At 41.5% G+C, this 24075-nt stretch overlaps 1 protein-coding gene across 1 annotated transcript in view; it reads left to right on the top strand.

Moving 5' to 3' along the window:
* Positions 1-24075, top strand: part of RWDD1 (RWD domain containing 1) — a 138416-nt gene that overhangs the window by 70366 nt on the left and 43975 nt on the right. The window contains exons 5-6 of the mRNA XM_086926805.1: positions 2523-2655; positions 19953-20015. Coding sequence (XP_086782931.1) covers positions 2523-2655; positions 19953-20015 — 196 coding nt within the window. The remainder of the gene's footprint in view (positions 1-2522; positions 2656-19952; positions 20016-24075) is intronic.

Genomic DNA, 24075 nt, shown 5'->3' with positions numbered 1-24075 from the left:
TATCACTGTACACAAACAATCTATTTTCTATGTCTATGGTAAGAACACGTGGTGGTATCACGAAAAGAAAAAAATTGAGTGGGTGCTTTATTTAAAGTGACCACAACTGCATTTCCGTTATGTGATCAAGGGCAGTCCCTGCCCGAAACGCGTCATGCCTGCTGAAACTGCCAAAATGGATAATAAAAGCTCGTTTTAACACTCACGAAGTCGTATGGTGGTCCTTACCTTCTGTGGTCTCAACTGGCGAACAGATTTTGCTTTGCATATATATATATATATATATATATATATATATATATATATATATATATATATATATATATATATATATTTCACCACTTGCGCTCCTGCTGCTTCGCCAGCTATCAATCCTCAGCCAACTTTCAAGCAAGAACACGGAAGACCCAGAGTGCAGGTGAGTTTTTTATTTTGTAGCACACCACGCCAGGATAACATTTCGCCCTACACAGAGGGCTTGGTCACATGTATATATATATATGATGGGCGACTGCCAAGCTTATAATGGTTAGAAGTGATACTACTGCCTCTAGGCTATTAAGCAGTAGCATTAAAGTGACCTTCCGTTTTCACTGGTTTTACCCCTCTGTAGCTGTCGGTCCCGATATACCTTGGTTAAACAATGCCTTTTATTTTTGTTTTCGTTTTTAAAACATAAATAAAAGGCATTGTCATTTACAATGCCAATAGCTTAAACTCTCGTAAATGCGAGACCTATTGTATTGCAAATGCTTTTTCAAAGAGTGAGCTTTCATTCCTGCACTGGTCATATAGACAGCATTATACAATAGTGTGATGACCTTCAAGCCAGACAATATGTGGCAATTTCATAGTCAATAATACTGAACTGCACATATGTGGACTCCACACTACCGGCAAACAACAAGGTAACCTTATATTGGAAGTATAGATTTACTATTCTTATCTCTACATCTATTCACATTGAGAATATGTTGGTAGATGACATTATGCTGTCAGTATAAGTGCAGGTCGATATTAAAACATCTATATTATGGTAGAACACTGATAAGACCTTGGACCAATGCTATTTAAATTTCAGACTACGGGAAGTATATTATAATTGTCTAATGTCCTCAAACACGTGGCAACAGGAGCTCATTGCTTTGCTGCTAAATAGCTGGTAAAAGGTAGGTATCCAAATTACTTTTTTACGTTCACCTACCACTGAGACCGCACTTTTATTTTTGCAAAGCTTCAAAACAGTTGAAGTAATTATTTAACCGATGTCCGATTGGAACAGAGGTTCACGGACATTTACTGTTCACTGTACATTTTCAAAACATTTTGTAGCTTATCAAAATGGATACAAAGTCTGACCCCAAATGTAGACGTATTGCAGGCTAGTTGCTAGAAATGCTTTTTAATAAACTGAAGGAAAGACATAAGTTTTGTGGCAGTCCCTAGGAGATTTGCCAAAGCTCAAAAGGGGTTCAAGTTAGTAGTCTGTGAGTAGTTTGTCAGTATGTACCAGTGAATTGAACTCTGATTGCTGTCGGCAACAGATGTTGCGTGAACTCTTTCAACCCTGCAAACTGGTCAGGTTGGACCACACCTCTAACACCACCTGAAATAAGTCTCACATCACAGTTCAAAGCCCTAGGCACATTATAGAATATCGTATCATGCTTAGGTTGCTTGTTATGCTCTCTACTCGTAGAGGGTGGCCACATGACTCCATGGCATCACAGACAGTGCATTCTTGTTGTTCATTGGAACGTAAGGCTTCTACCTTCTACGTTGTCTTGAAACAAAGACTAATAGATTATTACATTCTTAATGTTACATTTCTGTTAGCATTGTAAAAATTGTGGTTGTTTCCCACTGCTTCAATACAAAACAAAAGAGTTCACGGTTATGTCTGACATTTCATAAACTAAATTATCCCTTTTTGTCACATATTCTAACTTAAAAATCTTGTCTATTAAGAAACATTGAAATTGATTTTAACTACATTATTTAGTACACTATTCTATTCTATGTGACATATCTTTCATAAGAAGGCTGAAAACTACCCTTCACCATGGAATCATGTTGGTTAAGCACATTTCATCATTGAGCTCTTCATCTTCATATTACTATGAATGTTCACCTAAGGTCAGTAAAAATTGTAAATGTAAAGGGGGAAAAAAACTGATTTCATAGGCATTTTTAAGTTAACACGTCTTAACTATGGGAGCCTAGTGCATTCATTTGTCATTATATAGATGTGGCTCCTCGTCTTAGGCCTACACTCTAATTCTACATGTTAATTACATTAATTTACTTTTATTAAAACTCTCCAACAAATCCATGCAATAATGGCTACATAAAATAAATTTGCCCAAAAATAATTTAAATTGAATTCATTCAATAGTAGTTATTCAGAATATTTGTCATGGATCCATCACTCCGGAACCTATGTTGAGCGTCCTTGTGATATAAGTAATTGTGGTATGCTTTTGTTTTCCATTCTCCATAACTTGCATTGTTTTGGTTCCTAGGTTGTTTTCCATGGCACTCCAGTAACGATCGAAGCCTTCTTGAGTTGGAAAGCTAAATTTGAAGCAGAACTAAATGAAATTAGACGGAAAAGACAGAAGGAAGAGGAACAAGCAGGAAAGAATAAACTCTCTGGTAATTCAGTTTCTCTCAAAAAGCGTGTCTGTGGGTGATCTTGCCACAAACCTGTCATTGTCTTGTGTAAGCTCGTTAAGCATTTTCAGCTTTCAGCTGTGCTTATCCTGTGCTTTAATGATGTTATTCATCAAAGGGGTGCATAGCAACCAGGCTATGAGATATATATTTTCTACTTGCGAAGTTTAAATCAACTTTGCCTTGTATAAGAATATGAGAATAGAGCATGTTCTTTTTTTCGTCAATGGCCTTTTTACAGACTTTGTTGCTGATTTATATGAATCCTGATGTCTTACTGCAAGGTAGAAACTTGACAAACACATGAAGTTCATACATACAAACACATTCAAATGCACACACACCACCATCAACCTTAAGAAAACGAATAGCTTCTTTAATCTTTTTTTTTTTAGCAGGTATAGTCAACATTATACCAATCCTGTGTAGCTCTGCAGTGCTTTGTTAGGACATTGAAAGTGTAAGAGAGAGAGTGTGTGTGTGTGTATGTACATTTATATGCAGGTTAACACATTTCCCCTACTTATGGGATCTTTGGCAATCCATATACATTTTTTGCTTAAACATTTTAACTACTCATTTAGCGCAAAAAAACTTTGATAATGGTTCAAGAGACTAGTCTTATGCGTTTTCAAGTATTCGCACAAATGTAAGGATGCTGTTCCTGAAGAGGGAAATGTCAGGGAAAAGAAGATTGGAAAATGAATTGCTAACGGTGAGTCTTCCTCTTTGGAAGAAAAAGCCCTCACACACCTACATGCGTGTCCTGCTTCGTCATTGGGTTTTTACTCCTTGTGGGGCTGGTGCTGCAATTTCCCACTGGCTCTGCTAGAGGGCTGTTTGTCGGAGATCCTCACTTTTTTGCCGTTTTGTGGAGTGCAAGAATGTGAACTTAAAGTAGGGTGTGAAATAGTGAGTTGAAACTACCTGAGGTGTGCTCTATACTCTTTATTCTGGTAGCACCCTTGGTAGCGATAAAAACTGTGGTGTATGTACTATCTTTTAGGGAACTTATGATCTGTGATAGTCTCACAGTGTTTGATACTGGGGTTTCTTTAAATTTAGGTCGACCTGTTTCACGCCTTTCTTGTCCCAATGGGATCCATGCCATTTCTTCAGGACCAGATTATAAAGCCTTTATCCTATACTCCAGTGAGTTGTGCTTCATAAAGATAAGGAACATTTGTTTGGATTCACTATACCTATGTGTATACTGAATTTGAATCTTTAAATCCAACCTATGTAAAGAGAAGACAAAGGGAAAAAAAGTTTTAAAAATGACATATGTTAAGTGTATCCCTTTAGGCATATAGGTATCCTCCTTATAAACAGTATTACTTTGCACATACCATTAGGTTCAATGATATACATTATGAGTGCTCCGACGCCACTACCTCGTGAATTAAATAAAAAAACACAGTGCAGCAGGAAAAAGAAAATCCTAGACATTTTCTTGCAAAGATGTTATAACATGGTATGTCAATGGAAGCGCCAAATGTTATATTATTGTTGTATCAGTTTACTAACAAAAAATGACCAAACGAAATACACAGCAGGCACCGGCAAGAGTGGGTAGGGTTCAAATAAATGGAATCACTGGCATTTGCTGAGCAATGTAAGACTTGGCTTCAAGAACTTAGATTTATTCTCATAAGGGTAAGAGGGGCTTTTCGTTGCCCTGTCCTCATGCGGGATTCTAGATCTATCTATCTATCTATCTATCTATCTATCTATCTATCTATCTATCTATCTATCTATCTATCTATCTATCTATCTATCTATCTATCTATCTATCTATCTGTCTGTCTGTCTGTCTGTCTGTCTGTCTGTCTGTCTGTCTGTCTGTCTGTCTGTCTGTCGAAAAATGCTTAAATGCATACATTATAGTCTTTCCATCTTAAAAAAGGCTAGAAATGGCCCCATTTGATTACTATTTTTCTATAATTGCAGATATTTTTAAAAGAAAAAATAATTAGGTTCAAACTGACCAGGGAATAGAACTTGCACACCTGTTTTCGAAAAAGAAAAATAATGACAACGCTTGCATGCAGGTTGCACAGACAAAAGCTAAACACTGTCGGCTTGCTTTTAAGTACCTTACCCTTCCTACAGTGTCCCATCATGCCCAGGGTTGACAGTTAGGTCAATTAATTTTTACTAATGGCTGCAATAGGATCTAGAAGCACTGAGCGTAGCATTTTGTGGGTTTTTCACTACTAACATATAATATGTCGAAACCTGGTTTAAACCACCTTACTGACATCTGTTAAGATTAGGATGGTTTTTCACTTGTTTTCTTGTTGGAATCATTTAGTTATTCAGCCAGAATGTGTTCACTTTTTAAGAAGTGCCCGGTCTATGGAAAGAAGAAAGCCCAATCAGACCCCATGAACTCTGTTGTATGTCTACCAGAGGATCACCACACAGACGACTACAGGCAGCGTTCTCGGATGCATGTTTCCCTAACTGTATAAGTTGATTGTATGATCGATGCTTCCACGTTGTTTATGGGGTATACTCAAAGGAATCGTGCCAAAATAGAATCAAGTCTTTGAGCCACAGTCATCTTTACATTGTTGATTCTGCTCAACAAGGATCCCATTGTTTAAAATATGTGTTCATTTGATAAACTAGAATAATAGGGTTATCTTGGATAATGCAAGGGATTTTCCTACTTACACGGATTGCTAGATATGTGCGTATGTAAGTGATCGACTTAAATGACAAGCCAAAAAGCAAGCTTTCCCTTGTCATATCTGTCATAGGCATGTTTTCACTCTCCATCCAATTTATTTTGTACTCAACGAAGCCTGATAATGTTGTGACATTGTCCATTAGAAGGGGCGCTGATGTATCCGGTGTAGAGTCAAAAAATGTTATAATCGTAAATCATTAGCTTTAGTTCACCAGCCTCAGTGTGATTCCCTGAGATATCTGAACTTTGCTTTACTGTAATTGCCAGGGGCTCTAATGCCCGCAAGAGTAACCGTGGGCATCCCTGTCTAGTTCCTCTTATAATGGTAATAGTATCTGATAGGAAGTCATTGTAGATCACCGCTGTGGTAGAAACATTGTTTAGGCATCTAACCATTGTAAGGAAGGTAGTTCTGTTAGACCCGGCCTCGCGGCGTGGTCCTCCCTGACCTGTAGCATCACCCTTCCGAGCTTTACACCACAACAGACCCCTGAGTCCCCCGGCCTAGCCAACCCTTCCCTCCATGTTACCCATGACCATCCCCGGACTTCCCAGTCCGTGCCTCCATCTTCCCGGCCCGTAGGCCCTGTGTGCCCACTTTTCGGCACCTAAGATGGCCACCGAGCCAGCGTGGCCTAGGCTGAGAGGCGCCACCCTGGCTGGAGGACAGAGCGCTCCCTTTGAGTGAGAGAAGGAGGAGCAGTACCTTTCACACCTCCGACCTCTTCTCGAGAAGTGGGTTTCGATCGCCCCTCCGGCCACCTGGAGGGCTGGCTCCACACCCGCTGTGCGTCTGGGACTCCTCCCGAACCTGACATGAATGGATCAAAGGGCCGCATGGCAGGAAACCCCAACAAGCGGCCCCCAGGTGCTAAGACCCCTGTAGACCAGAACTCCGGAGATCAAAGAGGAGCAGTCCTATAACTGGAGATGCTCCGGGACTATCGACAGATTCGATTCTGGAACGACGAGAGCCCTGCTGACGTGGTCGCGTCTCGCTTGGCAGAGAAGGACTTCTGCTGGAACCACCTGAGTCCCGCTGAGTGACTCGCGGCTCCCTTGCAACTTTGAAACCACCTGAGCCCTGCTGAGTGACTCGCGGCTCCCTTGCAACTTTGAAACCACCTGAGCCCTGCTGAGTGACTCGCAGCTCCCTCGCAACTTTGTAACACCTGAGCCCTGCTGAGTGACTCGCGGCTCCCTGACTCTCCTGGTCCGGCTGGACCCCAAAGATCACAACATATCCCCCCAGCTCGAGGATTGAGAGCTGTGCGCCGGATACGCATCGATATTGACACTGATCCCGTAAGCCTGTCCCGCTACCCCTGCCCTTACCGAGACTCTTTGAGTACTTGCTCTATGTGTAACTACCTGCCTTTGCCGATCATAAAGATCCTGTGAATCACGAGATAAGGAAACGTTCTCAAGAAGCTACGGTGTGGTGTCTCTTTGTCGTGTTGTGCCTGTGTAGTGTGTACGATCCTAGATTCGAGACTCTCCCCCTGAGAAGTCTCCCACCAGTGCTAGTCTTTGTACCCAGGGAGGTGGGTCCCAAGGTGGCCAGGTACACTTCCTGTCCTCCCCTGAGTTCGCCTTCTAACAAGGTCCAATGCCTATTTTCGTCCTGAGATAAGGAAGCCCAATTCCACCACATTAAAAGGCTGCACTGCATCGAATGAGAGAGACACTCTTTTCTCTAATTTAGCCTTAGATATAAAGAATAAATCCAGGAAAGTTTTTAGATGATTCTGTGATGTTATTTTGTGGACAAGTCCCACCTAGAGATTATGAATCAGACTCTGCATTACTGTCTGAAGCCTGTGCTCCAAGATCTTTGCTAGGATCTTAATATCATTGTATCGGAATGTTATAGGCCTGTAGTAAGAGCAGGAGAGGTGATCCCTACTTGGTTTCCGAATCGGAGACCATAATGCTTTATTAAATTCTGGACATCTCCACTTCATGCCCGGTAGTTTCCTATAGATTTTCCCAAGTAGAGCTACGGTATATTAGGCCTTAATGTTGAAGACTCTGTCCTCTTCGGGCGCCTTTCCTGTTAGTTGTGTTTTAATGGCCTCAGCTACCTGTGATTTCATGTGCTAGTTCATTCTTTAAATCTTCATAGAGTCTGGGAATCTGAGGCCATCCAAAATTCCACCTCTTTTTGAGAATCTTCATTGTTTTCCTTGGTGTAGAAGGTGAAATAGAAGGCTGCACATAATTTTCGTTTTTTAGGGCTCGCGCTTGGCGATGCAGTGCGCAGCACTGTTTGCTCAGCGAGAGTTCTTTGGTCCGGGGTTCTGAAACTAACCCTGGAATTGTACTCGCTTGTGCGAGTGTTTTTACTTTTGTGGTCTGCTATTGGCCTTTGCTTGCGTGCTAGTATTAAAAATAGTACACAATAGGCCAAAGGCGGGCGCATTGCTCCGCTCATGGCCTATTGGTGTCTATTACGCGCATTCCTGCCATATGGTTTCAATTATGGTGCCCAGACACGGGCGCGATAATTGAAACCATATAGCGCACGCACCACTCGCAGCTTTGTTTCTTCATTGATGGGGCTGAGGGAGTCTCTCCTCAAGCTGGCAGACCCCCGCCTGAAACCCGGCCTCCTTCCCCTGCGGAAAGAACAACTGTGGCAGCAGGCTCGCCACTCAGAACATCCACCTTCAGCCCTCTGCTCTGCTTTCTCCAGGGACTCTACGGGTGGCAGAAGCGGGGCTTACAGGAACAACGTCCGCCCTCTTGTAAGTGCAGGGCTATTCCAAAACGTTGCGCGGCATGTTCTCGAAGTGCCGGACAACCTCTGGGGTATCTTCGCCACTTGCGGGTGTTGCTGGTTTTTGTTATTTTTCAGTCTTTGCTTAAGTTTCTAATCATATGTACAGCGCTGTGCTACCCTTGGGTAAAGTTCACGCTTTATAAAACACCCTCAATAAAAACAGGCAAAATTATATATATGAAACTTTGATATTTTGTGGCAGTCGATATGCAGGATGCACTATTCTGGCAGGATGGCATTTATCACTTAATCCTTCCGCCAAAAAGCGTAGGATGTTTCTTTCATTACTTGGACACCTTTGGTGCATCAGCATTTATTTATGTCTTCTTTATTTCGCACACATACGTTTGAGTTGAGAGGCGAATTTGCAACTGTTATGGGACGATTTGCACTGCTTCCTTGTTTTACTGTAGACGTGCCAAGCTTTAGATGCCCCGTGTGTCACCTGGCCTGGCACGAAGTGCTTGAACTGCTAGGAAGTGTATCAAGTTAATGATTTTACAGCGGTGGGGAGGGTGGAGGGGGCAAGGCAGGCAGACAATGTTCAGTTCCGCATTGTTTGTTTGTGTTTCGCTGAAATCCTAAACTGTAGTGGGACCAGAGAGCAACGGGATACCAAGAGGTTACTCACCCCCATACAGTCCGCTGTGTCTAGGCCACTCCCATACAGTCCACTGCATATATGGGGCACTTTGGCCCTGTGCTGTGTCCAGTAACCACCACCACTCGGTCCACTGTACCTATGCGGGGTATCCGGGCACTGTGAAGTGTTCAGGATACCAGGAGGGCACCCCCATTCAGTGCAGTGTGTGTGGGGCACTGTGCTATGTCCAGGATACAAGGAGGCCACCCCCATACCGTTCGCTGAGTCTATGTGGGGCTTTAGGGCACTGTGCCGTGTGTCCTGGATACCAGGAGGCCACCCCATACAGTCCGTTGTGTCTATCTGGGGCATCAGGGCACTGTGCAGAGTCCAGGATACCGAGGCCACCCCTATAACGTCTGCTGTGTCTAGGTTGGGCACTGTGCAGTGTCCAGGATACCAAGGCCACCCCCATACAGGCTGCTGTGTCTATGTGATGCACTTGGGCACTGTGCATTGCCCAGGATACCGAGGCCATCCCCATACAAACTGCTGTGTCTATGTGGGGCATCAGCGTGCAAGTGATAACTGCCAGCTGAAACCCCATGCATTCATTGTCTACCGCTTGTGGCTGCATGTCTCTGCAAATGTGGTGGCCATGTGAATGGAACATGTGCGGTCGGTAAATGATAGTGCGCTGTTTGCGAAAGGGTGCTCCAAAATGCACCACTGGGAATATACCAGGGGCCACATGTATGATGCATTTCAGCGGTCGCAAACGGAGAATCGGGTCGTTTGCATCCGCTAAAGAATCGTTCGGCATGTACTAACTCTATTTTGCGAGTTGGTATCAGGGATGGTTGTTTCAAGGGCGTCACTTCCTAATAGCAAGTCACAGGGGCATGTATGAATGTTTTACCAACTCTGTGATGGAAGTGGCAACCCATTCGCAAACAGGAAGGGGTCCCAAGGGACCTCTTCCCATGTGTGAATGTGGGCGTCAGCATTTTCTAAGAGCAGGCGCAGTGGTTCCACAGATGGCATCATTATCAAATGAGAAGTCAGAATTACCAAAGATCTACATATTATTCCTCCCAGACCTGTCCTCCTAATAATTGACTTCTTTTTTTGAGATTCCAAAGTTCACCCCCCCAGCCTGCCTAGATTTTCAAGCAACTGGGTCTCAATTTTTGAGTTGTGCTAAATGCCAACAGTTTGTTGCAAGTTCTTTGTTTGTGTCGACTGAGGCAAGCTCCTCTGGGATAATTGAGGTTTTTATACTTTTCAGTTCTGACATCAGAGAGACCAACATGATAGACATGTCAATGCAAAAAGGTTTCAGCACTCAATACAGTGTTATTAATACTTCATGTCAAAGTCCATGAATGAGTAGCACATAGAGAACAAATGTCCAAATCCGAAGTGTTTTTCTTGATGCAGTGTTCACTTTATTTTTCATACGTAAATTAGGTTTTCAACATTCTATTGATCATAGCCTTTTCACAATTCCATTGATCCTAGCCATAGCCAACGCATTTCGTCTCCTGAGAGACTTCTTCAGGGCTATTAAAAAAATACACAAAATACATTTATTTTAAAATGTAGAGCCTAGTCCCTTTGAATACAATAAAAAGGTCTATACGAAATATATTTACACACAAACAGATTTTCACAATTATGTACGTTGATTTATACATGGTCACATGTTTGAGAAAGATTACTCAACAGTGTTTCCACAATATACGATGTGAGTATCAGCAAAAGACCAAGTATCCATTTATAGACTTGTTGCCAAAGTCAATATCACTGACTACAGCAATAAATCTCATCAATGCACATAAAAAAACAAATATATACAATATACAGAGAAAAAAAAAGTCTACAAACAAGGCCATTCACATAGGTATTCCCATTCTCAACTATGAGCTATGCTTGAATAAGGCACTCGTTCGTGAGGTGCACCCAACTGGTGCAAACGAGCAGAATTTGGATTCAGGCTGCACCGCCACAGGGAGAAGCCTGCCACCGGAGCTTCATGGACGGAGGGTCGGAGGACGCCCAAAGTGAAGAACGGAAGAGCGGGTAAGCGATATGTTTTGCTAATGCAATAAAAATGGATGGTATAACGAACCCTGTGAGGGCCTATCTTCCTGGAAAAACAACGAAGAGAGAGCGACAATTGATTATGCTGCTGCACCACCGCGACAAAGGCACCCGTTTGTGAGTACGCCCAACCGGGGCAAACTAGCAGAATTTGGATTCAGGCTGCACCGCCACAGGGAGAAGCCTGCCACCGGAGCTTCATGGCCGGAGGGTCGGAGGACGGCCGACGTGAAGAACGGAATAGCGGGTAAGCGTTATGTTTTGCTAATGCAATAAAAACGGATGGTATAACGAACCCCGTGAGTACCTATCTTCCTGGAAAAACAACAAAGAGAGAGTGTATATATATATATATATATATCGCTCCTCGTCCTTTTACCCTTTAAAAGAGACACAGCACTCGCATGGGGAAAGTCGTATATTTTATTTCAGACTTTCAAACAGCACCCGTGCATGAGTGCGTGAACGAAGTGCAGCAGGAGCTAATATATATATATATATATAAATATGTGTGTTGGGACCTAGTTTCCATAGGAAATCCACAACATTCTATTTGGAATAACTTTGGCGCTGGTGGACGAAACTTCGTGAATTTCTCCAAGAAAATGGCCTGCTTGGTTCCGCTCCTTCCCTGAAAGTTTGGGGGTGATTTGTCAAGTGGGGGCCGAGAAAAAAGGGGGGTCCCAAAACATGTTTTCCCCATGCAATTTTCCATAGGGACCTTTAGCCAGGGCTACAGCCCGAACGGCTGAACGGAATTACACGAAATATGGCAGAGAGGTAGAGTTCTATTCGCAGATTGTTCTTTTTGTTAAATGGTGTAAATCCGTTCTGTAGTTTCTGAGAAAATTGCAAGTAAAATCATAGCGATATCTAGAGACGGAGTTCAGTACGAGTACGGAAATCTGTTCAATTACGAGCACGAGCTGCATGCTGATTGGCTGTTAACTGTCTGTCAACACTCAAAACCAGGAAGTGTTGGCAGCCATCTTGTGCCTCGCTAGAACCGAGTCGCAAGAAAACAGTATAGCAAAGTTGAGAATTAAGGAAAGGGGGTAGGCTAGAAACATTCTGACCCTCTAGGCTTGCTCAGGGGGTCGTACATGGATGTTTAGGCTCTATTTTTTATTTTTATTTTTTTAAAGGAAAATCGAGGCGTTTGAGTATGGAAATACGTACAATTACGAGCAGGAGCTGCATGCTGATTGGTTTTCAATACTCCAAAACAGGAAATGTTGGCAGCCATCTTGTTTGTCGCGAGAGCCGAGTCACAGGAAAACAGTAAAACAAAGTTGAGAAATAAGGAAAGTGGGCAAGGTAAAAACATTCTAACCCTATAGTCTTGGTCAGGGGGGTGGTACATGGATCTTTAGGCTCAATTTTTATTTAAAAAAAAATAAAAAATGGCGGGATACTAGTGCAGTACTTGTATGCGGTAGAAAAGGTGAAAAAAAAACTAGAAGTCCGTTTTCTTTATTAGGTCCCGGGTGGGGCAAATTACGGGGGCAATTTTTAGAGCTATATTTCTATGACAGTATGTTAAACTTTCTGGTTTTTTTCGTACATCAATTGTACTCTCTACGTATGCGCACCCTTGTTTGGAAGTGCACTTTTTTTTTCTTTTTCTACAAGTTCGCCAAGCAAACCTCTCCTGATTTTAGGTATTAAATTTGCTGCTTTCTTTTCCCGTGTCATGTGTGTCATCCGGTGCTATACTTTTGTAATATATTAATAAACATATTGTATGTATATTTATTTGAAATGTAGTGTCGAGGCACCAAACGTTGATTACATACTCCGTCCAACCGCCATTTTAGTAGTTTTCCTCGGTTATTTTTATTATACCTGTTACTTTCATTTTACCCTGCGCTTATTTTCTCTGTGATCGATGAGATTTTGTGCCACACATACCACGGTGTTTGTCCTTGGCCTCCGATCTTATCAGACTACCTAGAAACTAATTTGAAGGACGTAAGGCACAGGCATTACAACACGTGTTGGTCAACAAAAAAACATTATTAAGATCAGGCATTTATCATGTGCGGTAAATGCATACTAGTTGTAAAAGCATGTGTGGAAAAGCGATATGCGTGCTAATGGTTTTGTGGTGACGATCACGCGTGCTTATGAACCGGGTCTGGGCGTGGTGGAGTCTAGGGTACCAGGTGGAGGGGCACGCAGCTGCACTCATACAATATAGAAGTAATATAGGATTTTTAAAATTTAAAAAAAAAAATATTCCATAATTATCCTAGATTGTCTTCTGTTGGTATGTTCATTAAATACATGAATAGATGTTTTTAAACAATTAAAATCATTTGCGTCTTTTTTGTACGGGGCACTGTACATGACGTCACACGGAAGCTTTGATGCGACGTGTAACGTCAAAGGGTATTCGTAGCGTATGCTGAGAATGATTAGCAGTACAAACTATGGCGTGTTCACTCTCACTGTCAAATCAGAGCACAGGGCGCGCTATGAGAATGGTTAGAAGTGGTCACTCATTGGCGATCCAATTCAGGTGTGTGGCTTATCCACAGTATCATAACGTTATCTTTAACCTGGTTAAGTTTGAGGTTTGCATGAAATACTATGCTATAGGCAGATATGGATGTTTAGGAAGCGGTTATCTGCATGAAGCTTGGTTATTACCATTTACATATAGGTGTCTGAGGGAGGGAAAAGAAGTCTATGTGAATGGCGAGGATTGCACAATAGTACCAGATCACTCCTTAATTTGTAGACACATACAATTGCATGGCTCTTGTATACAAGATGCACCTAATTTGGACTGAGTTTTGAAAGGTAGTCTGACACCTGCTATCATAACGTTCAGAGTACTGGAAACGGGAGTTATTTACTTTGAGATAATGGAGATTGTTGTTCAATGTTAGCAGGCATCGCTTACATGATTACGGTAACTGAGCGTGTGGTTTGATTTTAAAAAAAAAGTTGTGTTAACTCCTCTGCATGGGAAGCTGGATGTTTCCATCTGGCTGTCGATTTCGACCTTGAAAGCAGAGTCAACCAAATGAGTCGTATAAGAGCGCTATTGTCTCAAAAAGAGGTCGCTCTTATATCTGGTACAGAAACATTTGTCCTAAATGGAGCAAACACCCGCACAGAAGTGCTTGATTTATTAAATTCAGACGTGCTCTTGAATTTTGGGGAGTTAATTTAGAGTATCTTTAATGTGTCCTTGACTACGGGGTTACCTTAATTTTTTTAAGTTAGAAGCAGTGGCCTTGTGACTTCTGTAGAAAGTATATTTGGTGTCTTTCCGGAATTTTTTTCATTCGATTTTTTTCCAGCATCTTTGGTGGATTGCGCTTAATACTCGCATTAGTTGCCGGTGTGCTTTTATTAATTTGTTTACATAAATATGGATGCACATCCTGCAGCAGACGATATGTCCCGGTTGTTGCTGCCTTGCAACCGAATGATTAGTTATTACGGAGCGCTGCCTTTGGCTACATTTAGTGCTGTTTATGGATTATCGTTTCGATTTTCCTTTTTCACATGCGTTCAACCTGTGTTCCATTGCCTGAGCTGTGATTTCGACTGGGCCCTGGATTTGTGTCTCTGCAGTACGGTGTCTCCCAACGCGGATTATGACCAGCTGATGAGCCCCTTACTGGTTCATGACGTGCTCTGTTCTGGCAGCAGGATTATGGCCTTAGCAGCGACACATGGAATAATGGGACGTTGGAATGTTTTTGCAGCGGCGCTTGAGTTCTTGGCACGCAGTTACATTGAAGATGACCAGAGTTTTCCTCCGATGGTGATAGAGGCTCTGGTCGTTGAGGAACATGTATGTTCATTCCCACTATTGAATTGGATGGCTGAAATGTTTTCAGATGAGAACAATGACTTCCTGTTGGAGGCTGTTGCTACATACTGTGCTTACACGCTGTAGGATTAAGACTCTTTGATTTTTTTTCATATTCTTTATTATTTAGTTACTGCTTTCTATCAAAGAGCGAATAACTTTTTTTTGAAATGTGAACTTGACTCTGCTTTTTAGGCTTGGACTCTGCGTTCCTAATTCGCCCACGTTTATATCACGTGCTTTTATCAAGATAGGGTGCCGTGGGGCTGAGCGTTGCACTCACACCCTGTTAAGTTAGCATGGGTTTATTAGAAGCTTACACGCTATTTTTGCTTTCCTGCTCTGCACACGGCACGTACGTGTGATATTGTTTAGAGAAGGCTGAGTATTTTGCTTTATATGAGAATAATTTGATATGCTACATTTGTAAACTGCCTTGCTAGTTTTGTGTGTATAGTGAGAGCATGGAACATCAAGGTTATCTTGAATACTGTGTCTGTTATTCAGAATTATCCTCTCACGTTCGAGCCATAATACATATGGAGCTGTGGCCACCTCTGATACTTGCGCGTTTCATAATCCATTGTGGAGGCAAAGTTACACACAGTTGGAGAACATTCGTATCTTGACAGTTTGTGGAGCACTGAATGTGATCCACTACTGCTGAGTACCAGAGGTATGGGTCTGCCCATGTAATCCTATGAGACTTTCTGTATTTATAAACTAATCTGTTGGGTAGGGAGGGTGAAATGTAGGTATATTTTAAATTTGTTTACCTTTAGCATTATAGGATGCATTTTCCGTTTGTATTTCATAGAATAGTAACAATGCTGACAACCTGGTTTCTGATAATGTTTGGTTGTATTTTCTAAGGTACTGTGCATGAGATTATGGCGTTAGAAATAAACATTTCAAAGTTGCACATGTCTTTATTTACATCATGTTTTTGACTGGTGTAAGAGTATATTGAAAGAGTGTTTTTGTCCACTTTACTTCATGTAATCTAAGTCGCATGTTCTGGGTTGACTAGTCATTGGTGTTTTTGCTCTCGGGCGAAGAACCAATGCGTCACTGATTGCTAGTTTGGTAGGGGGTTTGTGTAGTAAGGTGGGTTTTGGTACACCGTAATTCACTGAGGTCCTAAGTCTTTATGCACAGTTCTGTGTATGAGCAGAATTCCTGGAACAGTGGTTACAACAAAAAGGCTCGATAAAGGTCTTGCACTTTGAATATGAATATAAAATAGAAGAATAGTTGATAATCACAGCTAAGGAATGCAGCAATTAGATGTGTGTATGTGTGGATGATGTGTAGATTGAGTGCAAGATGAAAAACGTGAAAAATAAGAAAGGTTGGAGAGACGCAAACTACCCACTGCATTGTCAGTGAAGTGGATCTTTGGATTTCCAGGTCATTACACAGATAGGGTGTTGGATTCCGCAGTGGGAGCAAGAGACACTAGTACAACAACTAAGGAAGAAAGCTAGTGCATAAAGTACACACAGTTGGGCAGATTTACACTGTTGTGGGAAAAATGATGCAAAAGTAGCGCAAGGGTCTTGTAAACCTGCCGCAGTGTGTGGTAGAAAAGACGCAAGAAAGGACAGAAGTGTGCAAATTACCCACTGCTATTCACGGGTAGTAGTTACCAAGAAGGCTGAATAAAGGGCCTGCACTTTGAATTTGAATTAAAGAAGAATAATTGATAAGCTTAGGCAAGAATGGTAGCAAGTAGGTGTGTGTATTTGTGGTTGTTGTGTTGATTGAGTGGAAGATGACTAAGGTGAAAAATTAGAGAGGTTGCAGAGATGCAAACTTTCCATTTCTTTGTAAAGGAAGTGGGTGTTTAGTTTTCCAGTGCATATTTATATTCACTGAAAAAAACATATGATTCAGACACGTTATAGTTAGGAATTGGCATTTAAAAAAACCTTAGAAATTCACTGAATAAACCATAGGTTTCGCCCATGTTATAGTTAGCTGGACATTTCTCTCATACAAAACCATTGAAATTCCCCCGTTATCGTTAGTTCAGCTAACTATAACTCGCGCGCCCGCAATGCACTGCTGATGACGTCACATATTACATCACTCATCACATGGTCAGTGACATCCATGATGACTTCTCAAATGACCTCACTGATGACATCACTGATGAAATCATCCATGTGAAAGAGTGGCAGACCTCCTCTCACCCTAATATAACCTATAATACATACATTCAAAAATAGATACTAAAATTTTCAAAAAAATGGAGATACCAATACCAGTTACAACAACCCATTCAGTAATTCCAACATCTACATACACATCCACTCATCCACTAACAGTTCTATATAGTCACTTAAACATGTACTCACTCATCATATGTACTCATACACCTATACATCCTGTTACACACCGATACTCATCCATACAGTTACTCACACACATACTCACACATGCAAATAAACTATCAAACATCCATTTGTTTGCATATACAGCTATACACACACCACTACACTTAGTTTTACAGAAACGTACACATACTTACTCTCTTAAACAATCAGTTATAGAAACACATACTTATTTATACAGGAACTTTTTCAATCTGTCACTGTCATATATTCTTACTTATATACATCAATACTCACATATACTAGTTTAAAACGTATGTACTTTCTCATAAAGACACTATTGAGGCAGTCATTCAGTTAGTAACACACCCATACACACATTCATCCACCCTTACAGTCCTGGACACATGCTGTCTTCAAAACGCATACAGTGAGTCAGTCATTCATGCATCTGTGCCCTAAGTAATACCCGCCATCAAACCATATAGACACTCATTCTGATACTCAAAAAAACAACTAGTAACCCATATAGACACTTGTGTAGCTACTCGCCAACCCATGCAGCCACTTATACAGAAAGTGAGACACTGATACAGATATTTACATATTTAAACATTACTCGCTAATACATGCATTCACTAAGATACACTTAAGTCAGTTATACAATAAAATTTACAAAAAAAACATCCATTTAGATACTTATTTACACATTAATCTTCCATCGACCTTTAGATATACATATATAAAAATATTTATTTTTCAGAAAGACACACATTCAGTGGATGTCATCAGTGATGTCACTGACCATGTGATGAGTGATGTAATATGTGACGTCATCAGCAGTGCATTGCAGTCGCGCGAGTTATAGTTAGCTGAATTAACTGTAACTGGGGAATTTCAATGGTTTTGTATGAAATGTCCAGCTAACTATAACTTGGGTGAAACCTATGGTTTTTCAGTAAATTTCTAAGGCTTTTCAAATGCTAATTCTTAACTATAACGTGGCTGAAACCTATCTGCTCCCAGATTCTCTCAGCGTTCTATTACGAACAAGAAAACCGCACTCTCAGGGGGGGTTTTCAAATGCCAACAGTTCTTTATTGGCAACCCAGCACAGACTCGTTTCGGCGCTTAGCGTTTGTCAATTGTGAATTCGAACGCGCCACCATTACTTTTAAATGCATTGCTACGGTCACAGTGTGTCAAACATAAACATAGAAAGAAGACTGCGAGATTGCAAATACATCACCATTTTGAAAAGTGCAACTCCAACATGAAAAAAGAAAGTATATACATTCTTAAATCATAGTCTTCACTAATAATGTGGTAAGAGGCTGAAATCAACCTCACTACTATTGAAATTAATATCATATTATCTCGCCCTGGATTGGCAATGCAATAAGCATTATTGTTACAGCCCACAGATGGGCACCATACTGTTATAGCACACATTAACCAAAACAATGCATCAATACATTTATCCGTTCATCAAGCATATTCCTCCTAAAAAAGAGAGATTAAGTTAATTCATTCATTTACATAACAATCTATTCAACAGTTAATCAGTCCAAAATCAATAAACATAATTTCATTCGTATAATCATTACCCCAAGTGTACTGCTAATTCTTTGTGTGTTAAGCCCAAAAGGACTCTTACTCTTTAAATCTATAATATATAATATAGCGTGATTCTAGCCGTCTTAGTTTCTGCAGATGGTCACCTCCTCTCGGGGGTGGTGGTACGCTATCGAAACATCCCTTTACCACTATCCACCGCTAAACCCAAAAAATCCCCTTTTACCACCCTTTATCACCATCGCTTCAACCTAAATGTATCCTTACCCCCCTAAACCCATTACCAATACCCACTCCTAAACTTTACATTTTGCTTCACCGCACCATCCTCTGTGTGCATGGCCAATAGAGGATTCGACGTAAGACATAAGACCAGTGCAAAGACCATGCACAGCTAAAACAAAAACATGAAATTCCCTGGAAAAAAAGTTATTGGTTGGTTGCAATTCAACAAACGCAAAATTGAATAAGCCCTAACATTTGCCTGTTATGATGTACAACACACAATGAACTTAAGAACTCATGTCCTCTCCCATGTTTAGTAGACCCCTTAGCCAACAGCATGTGGGGGGGGGAAAAGAAAATGCTCTCTGCAAAGAAAACAGCTGGTGGGACGCGCGTTACAGGCACCATTGTTCATTGCACGCCATCATTCTAAAATTTCTGGGCATTTTCAGTTTTGTGTTCTTTCAAACATAACTAACCTTTAACTGAGTATTTGCATCAGCATACTATATATATATATATATGTATACAAAGGTACAATTGTAATGTGTTTGGTAGTAAATTGCTCTATGTGTTCTCAGAGGCAGTAAACAGTATTTTTCTCGTCAGTATTGCTGCACTGTGGTAATAAACTTGAATTTGACTTTTGCAGTGCAGTAGTGACGTGAGAATGTGCGTTAATTATAGTTGCTCCAAAAATGAGGTCTATTGGGCCAAATTTATTTTCAATGCCAGCACATGATGAGTGAGTCAAAGAGTAAAAGGCTATTTATTACCATTGTTTAGTATAGGGAATGGCCATGACTGTCTCACGAGAGGCTAGAATAGTACTCATGTTTACGAAGTGTGAGGAATGCACATGTAGCACAAAATAACTGCTGCTCTTTCAGTTGTTAGAAGCAGCTCCAGTAAGAATTGGTGCTTTATGTGCTTCCATAATGGTTAAATCCTCAATTAGTTTTTTTGCGACTCTTACCCGTGTCTTACATGTAACTGACTGCTGATGTTTTGTAATACTTCGTGAATGTGGCAGGTAAGGACTGTAACTCCATATGCCTTATGCCTGAAATTATTGCTTAAATCTCCCAAAACATTAATTTCAATACTATCACAAGACTCTAAACATTTCTTATATTTCATCTTTTTCTTAGGTAAAAAGTTGTTTGAAACTGACCATAATCTTGATACATCTGACATCAAGTTCTTGGAGGAAGGTAATTTCTTCTGTTACTTTTCAAACTATTATTTAGATGCCTATCTATCACTTTACTAAAAATGTTGCTCATCTACTACTTTTTCTTCAATTTATTGTATATGATCATTCATGCACACACCCACCCTAACCGGTTTCTACTAAGCTGTAAACTACAGACTCACGTTTATTCATTTGGCACCTCAAGCAATTTGTGAACTAATCATTAGCCAGATTGGATACTCCATGAAAAACATTCTGTTGTGCTGAATCAGTGGATTATAAAGAAAGTATACAAAAATACTGTTACAGCCTTGTTCCGGTCCATTCCTTTTTTTCTACCATCCCTGTTTATTCGGCATTGCTAGTGAGATTTTAACGAATTGGTAAGTCTGCAAGTGGATAGGTACCATGAGTACTGCCCCAGCTCTTATTTTAGATTTGTTCTCTGAACAGTCGGTTGGGGTGCAATAATGTATTTAGGAAGAAGAGTACTCATGATGTTGCATGGAATCAGAACTCTTTACTTAGTCACTTATCTCGTGCCTAGAGTATGTGAAGAATGTATGAATGGCTTCTGGGTAAGATGGCTGCTGGGTTTAACTTGCCGTGCTCTGCTCCTCTCCACCCGCTCCTCCGCTGCAAGTGGCAACCACAGGATGGACACCCCTGGGCAGCAGCACTGAAGGGGCATGGCACTTTGCTGAGCCCCACTGAGAAACACCACAGAGTTTGGGCCGGCCACTCTAGGAGCCTGACTGTAGAGGAGTGATTTCACTGTGGGATACTGCGAGGTAGGTCCATGGACTGCCTTCGAGGGCGGATAAAAGGCAGGTACAACCCCCATGGACTGAAGGTGCGCAGGGACCTGAACTCGATCCAAGACGAGGGTGGAAAAGACATTGGGAAGAGAAAAAAAACAACTTACAAATCCTTGACTAATGCATAGACATAGCTGAGGAGTTTATCGCGACGCAAGTGGACCAAGTGATAACCACTTTTAAATGCCATCTTGAATTACAAGTGTCCTGACTGGCAAACAAATGTGAAGACTTGAAAAACAGGTCAGGGGCACAACAATATCCACATTCTTAATTTAATAGAAGGAACGGAAGGAGACGATATGACAAATGGCATCACAGAACTATTTTGAGCTTTTTTACAAGCTGATACGAACCTACCTATTGGCATAGAGAGAGCATACAGGGTGGGACGTAAAACAGCAGAGACAAAGGTGAAATCACTGGACCTGGTGGTCTAATAAGTTTCCCATGAAATAACACATAATGACGGCAGCATACAAATCATGGAAAGCCCTCTACGGTGACAGTGTAGTTTCCCTGTTTCAGGATCTATCCACAGTCACACTTCAAAAACTCTGAACCCCTAAACTGGTGACTGCAGAACTGTATAAGAAGCCTATTAAATACAGATGGATTATTCCGGAGGGTGTACAGTTCACGTGGAAGGGCTCTGAAAGAACAGTGAAAACTCCAGATAAGGGCAGGAAAATGCTGAGCATCCCAGTGGCAGGATAGGAAAGTGTCCACAAAGTTACCACTACAGACTACGATGAGTCAGCAGGGGAAAACTATATCGAGGTGTGTGTGTGACAGACTATGGACACCAGATTGACGTCTTACAGGAGAAACTTAAAGAGTGGCCACATGACAAAGGACTGCCACTCATAGGAAATGAAAGGTGGATATAACTAGAGTAGCCACAAAATTAGGTCATCAGATGGTTTTCCCAACACTGAAGGTAACAAGCCAACTGATGGAGACACACCAAGTAGTGCTGTGAAGAGCTCGACCAGCAGTGATAACCAAGAAGGTATGAATATGTAGGACTATCACACAGCAAACATGTAAAGCTGGGGAGACTGACGAGAAAGGGTGGCGGGACGCTGTGGACGGGTGGAAAGAAGGCACGTCATCACAACCCCATATGACCAGACACACTCAATGCAGCTCGGCTTGTGAAGTGGTGGTCGAGAAGATGAGATACTGATTGGATCTGCATAGGCTTAGGTGTTTTTGTTAATTTAGGGATATCTCACAGGATTAAACAAAGCACATTCCATAAGGGGCTCACAGTAGAAGGGGCCACTGCCCCCTTAGATAGTCCACCACAACAGCAACCATTAAATATATCACTCTGAACATACAGGGTCCGAACTCGCCACAGAAGAGGAGCATGGCCTGGCCCTACCTAAACCAACAACAAGCAGATATAGTATTTTTACAGGAGAAACATCTCTTGAAGAAAGACCAGTTTAGAATTAAACAAAAGGGCTATCAGTCACAATATTGGACCTCAGGGGAAACTAAAACAGCAGGGTGGCAGTTCTCATCAAGATACAGCTCTGACATATACAGAGAGAAAAGGAAGGCAGGCGCCTGGTGCTATAAGCCCTAATAGATAACACTTCTACACACACACCTACTCAAGAGGTCCAGAGTTTTTTGGGTGTGTTTTCTTTACAAAAAAATACGTGAAAACTGATATGGACTTGGATTCTCCTGTGGACCACTCTCTCTTCCTAGAAACACCTACATATATGCACCTGATGCCCATCAAGAAGCATTTTTAGAACAAGTATTAATTACGCTGGTTGGACTGGCAGAGGGGAGGATCCCCATGGGCGGAGATATTCATTTTATTTGGCATCCAGAAACGGATAAGACACCCCTTCAGACACAGGCTACAAGAGAGGCTTCCCACTAGTTTAAAGCTCAATTTGAGGAGATGGGTTTGAAAGATGGCCTGAACTATTTCCACTCCCACACCGATAAATACGCCTTTTACTCTCAGGTTCATAAAACATATACTGGAATAGAAAGTTTTTCTTTTCCAGGACTGAATAAGCGGAGTCACTGACATTCGCAATATAGGGGGAACTATATCCGATCAGAAAGATAGTCGATAACACTTTATTTGGCCATTTTGGGCATTAACGCGCATATTAAAACCACGGTTTACAAATGTAAATAAATATAAAAAACATCAATGTAAGACCAAGATAAAAGGTATCGCCTCTCAGCAGTTGTTCTGTAGTGAGAAGCACTGCACAAAAGCAAATGCAGAGAACCGGGATTCAAACACTACACAGCTGCATCATCGAAGTTAGCCTTACAACCAAGAAAACCTCAAAACCGTTCCAGACCAATGTAATTCTAAAGTGAAGGCCCACCTGAGATGCAATAGTAGTACTTTAAATACTTTGGGACCTGATAAGGGCGAGGCATACATATTCCTGATCTTTATGGCCCAACCAACATTACTGATTGCTGAATGACCAGTAGATTCTGAGTCTAAGTGCTGTAAAAACGGAAAGCCAGCTTTATAGGATACCAAACCTTGTGCTCACAAAATTGGCTGCAGAAAGCGTGTTCTCGGGGTAACATACAATTTATTAAAAGAAGCATAAAATACACAGTTGATTGTACGTCAATAATACTTTTATTTGATTTATAAAAATCATAAAAGGGTGGGTCTTACCACCATACAAACAGCATGTACATTGTAAGGTCAACATAAAAACAAAATTTAAATCACCTGAAAAATAATAAGTTTAAAACATAATCTTGACAAACTTACACAAATACACAATCGCAGTATAAAATTATAAGGATGTGGCTGAGGGAAGGTATGACTATCTCATTGGAGCTACGAGACAACTATATCTTTGATAAACTCGGATAACAAGCTTTATGCCAAGATCCTGGCTATGCGGTTGGGGAGGGTTATTGGCGGACTCGTCTCCCCATGGCAGCATGGGTTTATCCCCGGTCGTGGAACGGCGGATCACGTTAGAAGAGCAATCTCACTGTTCGAGGCCTATGCTGCTGGGGGGAGAGGAGTAGCCATGATCCTCCTGGACGCAGAAAAAGCGTTCGACCGCGTCAGTTGGGTCTATCTATGGAATGTATTGATGGCGAGAGGGTTTGGCCCAAAAATCAGGACGGCCATTAAAGCCATGTATTGCGGCCCAAGTGCCCGAATACAGCTGATGGGCCAGAGTTCGGACAGGATTGGGATAAGCAGGGGCACCCGTCAAGGGTGTCCCTGCTCACCCATCC

Source organism: Lissotriton vulgaris, chromosome 6 (assembly GCF_964263255.1).
Source record: "Lissotriton vulgaris chromosome 6, aLisVul1.2, whole genome shotgun sequence".
Lineage (NCBI taxonomy): Eukaryota > Metazoa > Chordata > Amphibia > Caudata > Salamandridae > Lissotriton > Lissotriton vulgaris.
Note: the sequence above shows the minus strand (reverse complement) of the source record. Positions and strands in the feature narration are given on the sequence as shown.